At 38.7% G+C, this 11,342-nt stretch overlaps 1 protein-coding gene across 1 annotated transcript; it reads left to right on the top strand.

The window, feature by feature from the left end:
• Positions 1 to 697: 697 nt before the first annotated feature.
• Positions 698 to 2,025, top strand: LOC309822780 (pleckstrin homology domain-containing family A member 3-like; the record flags this gene model as incomplete). Its single annotated transcript, XM_082654801.1, has 2 exons — positions 698 to 1,443; positions 1,848 to 2,025. 2 exons carry the CDS (start codon positions 698 to 700, stop codon positions 2,023 to 2,025), a joined length of 924 nt encoding a protein of 307 aa, XP_082510927.1.
• Between the last annotated feature and the right edge of the window lie 9,317 nt (positions 2,026 to 11,342).

The raw sequence follows: 11,342 nt of genomic DNA, 5'->3' as shown, positions 1-11,342 counted from the left end.
TCAGGAGTCTTCAATGAATGAATCTAATTGGGAAGATTGTTTTATACACGGTTGCATTTGACGCTAAACAATCCTTATTTCATGAAGTACATCAAGGTAGCTATTCCATAATCTTCCTGGGTTATGAAGGAAATATAAGTTCATTTGAAAAATCATCATATCTTTACGACATGTTCTGTTATTTGTACACAGGTAATATATGCTCATAAATAAGCCGGCAATGTTGTACAGAGTTGCCAAAAAATTGTTAAAGCCTTGCTTAAAATTTGGGTGAACAAAAATACCCTCTAAGCAATTGCTCTTAGAATGTTTGATGATGGATATTCAAGAAGCCTTTAAAGTATGGTAAACATTTCCCCTTTTAAAAATATGAAGACAGAGGGGGCGCGGAAGTGAGCAGCCGGGCGGTGGAAGCGCGAGCGGGAGGCCGGCCGCGGTCCCGACCTTGCTGCCGTCGCCGCCGGGGCTCGCCCGGGGATGTCTCAAGGCCCCCAAGCACCACGCGGCGGCCGCCGTCCCGGCCTCTGAGGGCCGCCACGCCCCGGCAGCGCGCGCGGGCTGAGGGCTGCTCGGTGCCTTCTGGGGGCGCCGGGGGAGGGGCCCGGGCGGGCCGGGAGGGGCTGCCCAGGCCCCGCGTTTCCCCTTTCACCGCGGCCGGCGCCGGGCCAGGAGGATGCGCGGCACCGGGCTCTGAAACATGGAGGGAGTTCTATACAAGTGGACCAACTATCTCACAGGTTGGCAGCCTCGTTGTTTTGTTTTAGATAATGGAATCCTGCCCTACTATGATTCACCAGATGATGTTTGCAAAGGGAGCACAGGAAGTATAAAGATGGTAGTTTGTGAAATTAAAGTCCATTCAGCAGACAACACAAGAATGGAATTAATCATTCCAGGAGAGCAGCATTTCTACATGAAGGCAGTGAATGCAGCTGAAAGACAAAGGTGGCTGGTTGTTCTGGGGAGCTCCAAAGCCTGTTTGTCTGATACTGGGACTAAAAAAGAAAAAGAAATAAGTGAAACCAGTGAATCTCTGAAAACCAAAATGTCTGAGCTTCGCCTCTACTGTGACCTCCTAATGAAGCAAGTTCATACGATCCAAGAATTTGTTCACCATGATGAGAATCATTCATCTCCCAGCATAGAGAACATGAATGAAGCCTCTTCTCTACTTAGGGCGACGTGTAATACATTCATCACAACGCTTGAGGAATGTGTGAAGATAGCGAATGCCAAGTTTAAACCCGGGATGTTTCAGCTGTGCCATCTGGATCCCTTAGTTTCTCCTGTGTCAACTAATCCTGTTCAAATGATGAAACGTCCTGTCAGTCACCCTGGTTCTTGCAGTTCAGAGAGGAGTAGCCACTCTATAAAAGAAACAGTGTCTACACTTCACCGAATCTCCCAGCGGCGCCGAAGAACCTACACAGATACAGACTCTTTATTTATTTATTTATTTTTATTTTTTTAATTTATTTTTATTTTTATTTTTTTATTTTTTTATTTTAACATCTTTATTGGAGTATAATTGCTTTACAGTGGTATGTTAGTTTCAGCTTCACAACAAAATGAATCAGTTATATATATACATATGTTCCCATATCTCTTCCCTCTTGCGTCTCCCTCCCTCCCACCCTCCGTATCCCACCCCTCCAGGCGGTCACAAAGCACCGAGCTGATCTCCCTGTGCTATGCGGCTGCTTCCCACTAGCTATCTACCTTACGTTTGGTAGTGTATATATGTCCATGCCTCTTTCTCGCTTTGTCACCGTTTACCCTTCCCCCTCCCCATAGCCTCAAGTCCATCCTCTAGTAAGTCTGTGTCTTTATTCCTGTTTCAACCCTAGGTTTTTCATGACATTTTTTTGTAATGATGTTCCTCTCGAAGACCCAGATAGACCTGTTCACTGTTCAAGAAATACACTTAATGGAGATTTGGCATCAGCAACCATTCCTGAAGAAAGCAGACTTATGGCCAAAAGAAAATCTGAATCGGAAGATCCTCTTCCATCCTTCTCTTCCTGAGGAAACGGAAATGTCCACCTTTCTCTAAGTATTGCTCTGCAAAAGCTGCTGTAATTAAACTATGTTATAGGGAGTAATTTTTCCCTTAGGATTACTCTGCACTTTATAGAATATTATAAAACAAACAAACAAAAAACAACCCACATACCTTTGAAGTGTATTTTATCTTTATATAGTTTATTTGCAAGAGTATTTTCCTAATAACTTCGCAGTATGAATGTGCATCTTTTTGTTTTTTGAACAAATGATGGTGTAACATTTTGACATCTGTAAGGACAAATGTAGATTTTTTTCTAAAAAACTGTGAGGGACTGACATCTTAGTCAGTGTGTATTGTAGCTTATAAACATAAAATCTTATAAACCTAAGGTTTCATTCAGTTTGACAGAAGTGTGATATACGTAACTTGTGCCATGGACCAAATGGTCACTTTACCCCAGCTGAAACTGAGTTACGGTCGCAGCTTGATGGTGTTTGTATTATATTCCTTTAAGCAAAAAGGAAACATTTAATATTCGAAATATTTTTACCCCAAATACCATGACATTGAGGATTTTTTAAAAACCAGACTGTGCTGTCCTTTGTATATGAAGTTGACACTACTGATTTGTCAATACCAAATATTGGGTTAAAGTATTTAATTTTTACTTATTTATTTTTCTGTTGCATCAAAAAAAATGATTTCATCCTAACTTTTATGACCTACTAAATTTAAGATGTGCATACCTTGTTATTTACATTGTTCTAGAAAAGAGGTTAATATTGTAGTGACCTTGCTCACTTCCACCAGAGAAATAAATGACTTGCAATGGAAGAGGATTTTAGTGCTTTTTTCCGAAAATAGACTTAAGTTGCTGTTGTAAGGTATTAATGTTTGCAGCTCTTTAGAATATCTAGACATTTTTAATTTATGAATATTTATAAAAAAGGAATGTCAAGGTGACTGCCCTACGTAACTTGAGAATGGCATTATTTAATTAAAGAACAGATAGCATTTTTTGGTAGTGCCTGTCCATACCTATTGTCAGTGTCTGCCTTGTAAACTGTTTTTTCAGTTCACTTTGGAGTGATGGTTTTGTCCAAGGTTTTGGATGAGGAGCACTTTAAAACAAACTGGTTTGGTGTTTTTAAGTTAATCATATGCTTAATAAATATGTGGTTTTTGCATTAAAAAAAAAAATGAAGACAGAAATGTAATCAACCACTATTTTTTTTTTCCAGGGAAATTTCTTACTAAATTTTTTTCTTAAAAGCTAAAAAGGTTGGGGGCTTCCCTGGTGGCACAGTGGTTGAGGGTCCACCTGCCAATGCGGGGGACACGGGTTCGTGCCCCGGTCTGGGAGAATCCCATGTGCCGCGGAGCGACTGGGCCCGTGAGCCATGGCCGCTGATCCTTCTTGTCCGGAGCCTGTGCTCCGCAACGGGAGAGGCCACAACAGTGAGAGGCCCGCGTACCGAAAAAAAAAAAAGGATAGAGAGAGATTAACTTACATCAAATAAACCAAAATAACTTTTAAAAGAAAAAAACATTATGTTCAACTATAAAGGGAATTTTTCATATTGTGTGTGCATTTTAATACACAGAACAAGGAATGTGTAAAATACTCAGAAGTAGTACTTCTATAAAGCCAATCAGAACTGATTAAACAGATAGGCATTACTTTGAGAAGGGCTAAAAATTATGTTATAGATGGATATTTAATGACATGAAAAAATGTTCATGGCATAAAATCTAATAAAAATATTATAAAACAATATGTACAATACACACCTGTTTTAATTAAAATAAAGATGTGTGTGACTCTAAACCAAAGACGTGAGAGATGTATATCAAACAGCTTTACTAGCAATAAAGCTAAAATTTGTATCTCTATCACTTTGTATCTATGCTCATACGTAATATTCTTTTCAAGTAAAGTTGTTGACTGATTTTGATACCAGGGTTATGCTGGCTCATAAAAATAGATGTGGAATGCACACTATTTCTCTAGTTTCTAAAGGAGCTTGTATATTCTCGGATTTTTTTTTTTCCGTTAAATATTTGGTAGAATTCACCAATGAATCCGTCTGGGCCTGGAGTTCTCTATGTGAGGAATTTTATTATTATAAATTTAATTTATTTAACACACAGGGCTGTTCAGATTTTCTGATTCTTCTTATATTAGTTTTGGTAATTTGTGAAGCGAAATAAAGCACATCTTGAGCGGGAGAGGAAGAAGGAACGAGAAGGAAATGAAAAAGACAGGTACTCCTGTGATCCTTGGGAGGTGAGGTGTAAGGAGAGGTTAGAAGTGTGAATTTGTTATCAAGTTAGTTATCTGCAGGTGGCACATATTCCTTGTGTACTGAGAAAAGACATGAAAAGTGCCTAATCTGAAATGAGTTAAAGTACTCCCAATGACTTAAGAGTTTAATAGCTTCTGCATCTCTGATTTCCAAGACTGAATTCAACAATTACAGGTCTTAAAAATAAAAATGGAATTTAATCTATAAAGAGAAGATCGTATAACTTGCAACAAAGCATAATGACTCTACAAACCATCTATCTCAGTAAAACTGTCAAAAAAGTTAATTTGCATGTCCACTTTCACTAAATTAAGTTGTGTTTTAACATTTTATATGCTCTTCATAAGTGTGAAGTTTTACTTTTAAATACTGGCCAAGTAAACCAAACCAAACCAAGTACATCTATTTTTTTTTTTATAGATCTTTATTGGAGTATAATTGCTTCACAATACTGTGTTAGTTTCTGTTGCACAACAAAGCGAATCAGCCATATGCATACACGTGTCCCCATATCCCCGCCCTTTTGAGCCTCCCTTCCATCCTCCTTATCCCACCCCTCTAGGTCATTGCAAAGCACTGAGCTGATCTCCCTGTGCTATGCTGTTGCTTCCCACCAGCCAACTATTTTACATTCAGTAGTGTATATATGTCCATGCCGCTCTCTCACTTCGCCCCAGCTTCTCCCTCCCACCCCATGTCCTCAAGTCCATTCTCTATGTCTACCTCTTTATTCCTGCCCTGCAACTATGTTCATTAGTACCGTGTTTTTTTGTTTGTTTTGTTTTCTTTTTTAGATTCCATATATATGTGTTAGCATACGGTGTTTGTTTTTCTCTTTCTGATTTACTTCACCCTGTATGACAGACTCTAAGTCCATCCACCTCACTACAGATAACTCAGTTTCGTTTCTTTTTATGACTGAGTAATATTGCATTGTATGTATGTCTCACATCTTCTTAATCCATTCACATGTTGATGGACATTTAGGTTGGTTCCATGTCCTGCCTACTGTAAATAGTGCTGAAATGAACATTGTGCTACATGTATCTTTTTGAATTATGGTTTTCTCAGGGTATATGCCCAGTAGTGGGATTGCTGGATCATATGGTAGTTCTACTTTTAGTTTTATAAGGGTGCTCCATTCTGTTTTCCATAGTGGTTGTATCAATTTATATTCCCACCAACAGTGCAGAAGGGTTCCCTTTTCTCCACACCCTCTCCAGCATTTATTGTTTCTAGATTTTTTGATAATGGCCATTCTGACCGGTGTGAGGTGATACCTCGTTGTACTTTTGATTTGCATTTCTCTAATAATAGACCAATGGTACAGGATAGAATGCCCAGAGATAAACTCATGCACATGTGGTCACCTAATTTACGACAAAGGAGGCAAGAACATACAGTGGAGAAAAGACAGTCTCTTCAATAAGTGGTGCTGGGAAAACTGGACAGCTACATGTAAAAGAATGAAATTAGAACACTACCTAACTCCACTTAATACCATACACAAAAATAAACTCCAAATGGATTAAAGGCTTAAATGTAAGACCAGACACTCTAAAACTCTTAGAGGAAAACAGGAAAAACACTCTTTGACATAAACCACAGAAAGGTCTTTTCCGACCCACCTCCTAGAGTAATGGAAATAAAAACAAAAATAAACAAATGGAACTTAATTAAACTTAAAAGCTTTTGCACAGCAAAGGACATAAACAAGATGGAAAGACAGCTCTCAGAATGGGAGAAAATATTTGCAAATGAAACAACAAAGGATTAATCTCCAAAATATACAAACAGCCCATGGAGCTCAATATCAAAAAAACAAACAATCCAGCTGAAAAATGGGTGGAAGACCTAAATAGACATTTCACCAAGGAAGACATACAGATGGCCAAGAGGCACATGAAAAGATGCTCAACAGTGTATCTATTTTTTTTTTTTTTTGCGGTACGCGGGGCTCTCACTCTTGTGAGAGGCTCCTCTCCCCTTGCGGAGCACAGGCTCCGGACGCGCAGGCTCAGCGGCCATGGCTCACAGGCCCAGCCGCTCCGTGGCATGTGGGATCCTCCCAGAACGGGGCACGAACCCGTGTCCCCTGCATCGGCAGGCGGACTCTCAACCACTGCGCCACCAGGGAAGCCCAGTACATCTATTTTTAAGAGGATTTGTCATATCTTAGAGTTCACCTGAATCCTACTAAGAATTATGGCAGAAGTGGGATGGGGAAGAGTGGCAATTTAGAAATTTGAGTGATGAGATCAAATAGAATATATTAGATTATATGTTAGTCCTGAAATTTGGATATAAACTTATGCAAAGGAAAAGTCACACATAAACATTTGTCATTTTAAAAAAAATTTCAAGTGCTCTGCAATGCTGTAAGTGTTATAGACATCTTTACAATCACAAAAGAAAATATGATAATGATCAAACAAATGGAAAATGCAAGTCTGGATCAATACGCAAAACTAATGGAAGCCATAAAGTTTTAGAGGAAGCATATATGACTGTCACAGTTTATTTGAACAGTATGTGTCTTGGCGCCCAGAGGACAATCCTCCTAGTCTCCCCCGGCATCAAGGTTCCTAGCTCAAAAATCAGAATTCTTACTTGAATGAGAGTTTGACAGTTTTGTATTTATCAAAATGAATGAAATCTAAAGTGACTATGAAAGAATAGTTTGCATGTTCTCATTGAACAAACATTTGTAAATTGACCTCTGCGTATGTAAATTACCAAGTTGAGGGGTGGTAATAGGTTGGACAACTTTTATGCCAACTTAAAAATTCCCACCACCTTTTGGCTCTGGCTATCGCTGTGACAACCAGCAGTCTTCAGATATATCTTAACAGTTCCTCATTTCTTGCTTTTTGCCCTAGGGCTTCTCTTATGTCTCAATACAGGATGCTGTGGGAGCTGACGCAGCCTTTCTGGAACAGCTAGAGAGACAGGAGTCGGGGGATAAAAATCCCTCTCTCAAATGTCCTTAGACTGACAGTTCTGAGACATATTCTTAGTCTTCAGAAACTCTGCAGGGAAATTTAGTTCCGGTTGTTTATAGCAGAACCAAATCAATAATGCACTTTTGGATTAGTCTTCCTTTCCCAGTTTACTCTTGCAATTCCGCAACTCTCGTTCCCTAGGATCACTTCACACATGTAAGACTGTCTCAAGCTCTGCTTTTTGGGAGAACCAAAACTAAACATTATTTTGAAATGTGGAAGTTTCCCTTCCTACCACAACAAACTCATGTGCTATATATATTTTTAGTTTGGCTCAAGCACAAGAAATACTGTTAGTATTGTATCATGCAAAACAATTTTATGCAAAATAATCACTAACTGTGTCACAAAACTTGTTTTTAAAGCAAGTGGCAGAGTTGGAATTCAAAGTCAGATTTGCTTACATCATCCTTTATGTCTCAATAAGAGTAAGAGGGTGTGCTCAAATAAGGCAATCAAGGAGAGTTGGATAAAGACATGTTTACCAAGGTATAGGTAGGGTTACGGAAGTCCAAAGAGGGATGGTAAACTGACCCTGGGTTGAGGAAGAGCAGAGAGCCATTATTACTCCTGAACTGAAGAGGAGAGGGGAGGGAGTAATCAACAGAATGTGGAGATAGCAGCTCTATAGAGAGGGCTACCTTTCAACATCTGCCACTTTGAGGACAAGAAAGCAGCCAAGCCACTGCAACCTAGCAAGGAGGGATCTAGGGGAGCAAGTACCACACCACCCACTACAGACTGGAGAGACAAGTCCACTGGGAAAGTAAGTAAAATCCTGTCCTAGCCCTAATCCAGAGCTCCAATGGGATAAGAGATTGTGGTCAAAACAGACTGACTAGTGGGGAACAAATTCTGATCATTCTTGACCCACTAACCTGGAACAGGGATGGGCTACAAAGGACAGGGGAGTATTATGGAGGTCAGCAGCCGCTGACAAAGTCAAAGAGGGCTTTGCTACCTTATCCTTGGTGACGCTGATGAAATAGAAAAGAAAGTGGGACTAACAACAGACAGAGGAATAATTTAACAGTAATTAGAATCTGGGGCCCCAGAGAACCACAGATAGAAGAAGACTCCCCTCCAGAGTAGAATCAAAACCTACTTGATTCTAAGAATGCAAAGAACTTCTCACACCTCCAAAATAGGGACAGGAGGGTACTGTTCCTGTTAAGATTGCTCAGGAGGATTTTTGAATTAACACAGAATAATGGTTGTTTTAGGTCTCCTATTCTTCCCCTTTCTGAATCAGAGCTTGTGGAGTGGTTTTTTTGTCCCTGGTTTTAACACTGTGCAATGTGTGTGGAAGGGAACAGATAACTAGTTGTATTACTTATTGGCTGCTGGAACAGGAATCATGTTCAAATCTGAAGAAAAGGACAGCAAATCACCTGAAGATCCTGGACTTTGAGCAGTATACAGTGACGGAGTATGTCTCTGGGATATTTCTCAGGGTGGGGGTCAGCATGGAGAGAAGGAGAAAGTGGATATTTGGTGAGTACAATTATGGACTCTGGCACGACTGGCCCAATGCTGACCAATATTTGTGTTTTCTTTTTGCTTAGTCCACAGCTAGACTACATTTCCCAGTTTTACTACAGAGATTTGTGGCCAAACAATAGGTCTCATCAATAAATGTGAATAGGGCTTCCCTGGTGGTGCAGTGGTTGAGAGTCCACCTGACGATGCAGGGGACACGGGTTCGTGCTTCGGTCCGGGAAGATCCCACATGCTGCGGAGTGGCTGGGCCCGTGAGCCACGGCCGCTGAGCCTGCGCGTCCGGAGCCTGTGCTCCGCAATGGGAGAGGCCACAGCAGTGAGAGGCCCGCGTACCGAAAAACATAAAAAATAAAAAATAAATAAATGTGAATGGATGTAATGACTGCCATCCCTGAGGAATAAAGAGCTTTTTCCACACATGCTCTCTTTTCTTTGCCTGAAGCCTGGATACAAAGATTGTGTGAAGGACTCTGAAGCCCTACGTAATCAGAGGGGTTTGAGTTTGAAAAACATTTTGCAGAATGTAAGTTAATTGGATATAAAGTGAGAAAGAAGGAGGTTTCTATTTTGGAAATTTACTGACTGAGGTTCTTTTTGTTGGTGGCAGTCAGCTTTATATGATTAATATAAAGAGAAAGCATTCAATTTAATGTTACATAAAATAAAATAATTAAAACACAATAAGTTAGAAGAAAATAAAGAAAACAAATCATTGCAGAAATTTTAAGACGTTTCTTTGAGATAAAAAAAGTAAAATGAAATGTTTATGACAAGGAGAGAAACTAAAAATAATAACAGGAATAAAAGGAGTACAGCTCTAGATGAAGCAGAGATTAACTATTAAGAAAACAAAATGAACAAATGTATGTGCCAATTTTGAAATTTTAAATAAATGAACAACTTCCTAGAGAAATGAAACTTACAAAAACTGGATCAAATCAAAAGAAGAAAATTGACATATTACTGTTAAATAATCACATGTACACATACACACTCTCACACACCCAGCTATTTTTCGAGTTGAAACATACCAAAGATTCAAGGGACAGAATTACAAAGTTTTCCAGAAAACTAAATATCAGAGATTGTTCCACAACTTTATGAGACCAGTATAACTTTAATGCCCAAACAAGATTTGGATATAACAAGAGAGGAAAAATAACAAGTTAATCTCATTTCTGAACATATATTCCAAAAAAAGAGAAAAACATATAAAGCAATATATTTTTAAAAACATTATGGCAAGATTGTGCTTATCCAGCAATGTACACTGAATTCAATTTGGAAAAAAAAATCATTACAAAAATATATTAAAGGGGAAAAACCATACAATAATCTCAGTATATTTAGAAATGTTTTGTTAAAATTTAATATTCATCAATGATGAATACCATGGTACACTAAGAAGGAGCTTAGGCTGAAAAAAGGAAACTACAAGATACTTTCCATAAATGTCTAAGATACAGTCTTTTCAAAACTAGGATTAAGGCAAAGATTAACACTTCTAGTCAATGTTGTAATGGGGCAGAGAAAAAAGAATAAAGATATGTGGACTCAAAGAGAAGAAAACCAGCATTTTAAGCACAAATGAAACACCATTTACATGGAAATCAAGAAAAAAACTATGTTTTTTGTAAATTGTTCAAATGATTAATAGAGTGAAGCAAGGTAGTTAGATATATGATAAAAATTCTGCTCCTGGGTATGTACCCCAAAGAAATTCTCAGAATACAAGGGTATGATATTAGGAATTACTGAAGCAGTATTCGTGTTGAGTGTTAGAGTATTGGAGACATCATGAGTCACTCATCCTTGAGAGTTGTAGATAGTAATGTAAGTGGAAAGACATGTGGGATATTATGAAACAACTGGAAGCAATTTATAGATGCAATATAGCAAAATTTGTGGAATGCAACTAATGTAGCACTGAAAGAGAAATTTGTAATCTTTAAATACTTGTATTAACAATGAATACAATTTTAAAATTAATACTCTAAGCTTTTACCTTTAGAAGCTAGAAACCCAAATATAAGAGGAAAAAAATAATAAAAAGTGGAAGCCAGTGAAATAGAAAGTAAACTAACAAAAAAGAGAACACATTCACATGTTAATAATTTGAAAAGATCATCAGTTTGGATAAAACCATAGTTCTGTAGATCAAGACGAAAGAGAAAAACCACAAACTATCAATATTAGGAATGAAAGAGAGAATAGCCCTACTGATCTTACAAACATTAAAACACGATAAGGCAATTTTGTTAATAACTCTGTGCCGATACGTTTGACAATTTAGATGGAAATTTTTTAAAATAAATTTATTTATTTATTTACTTTTGGCCACGTTGGGTTTTCGTTGCTGTGTGCAGGCTTTCTCTAGTTGCAGAGAGAGGGGGCTACTCTTGTGGCATGCTGGCTCAGTAGTTGTGGCTTATAGGCTCTAGAGCACAGGCTCAGTAGTTGTGGTGCATTGTCTCAGTTGTTCCACGACATGTGGGATCTTCCCGGACCAGGGCTCGAACCCGTGTCCCC

This window comes from Grampus griseus (genome assembly GCF_964374135.1).
Source record: "Grampus griseus genome assembly, chromosome: 5".
Classification (NCBI taxonomy): domain Eukaryota; kingdom Metazoa; phylum Chordata; class Mammalia; order Artiodactyla; family Delphinidae; genus Grampus; species Grampus griseus.
The sequence above is the reverse complement of the archived record's forward strand: the minus strand, read 5'-3'. Positions and strand labels throughout refer to the sequence as shown.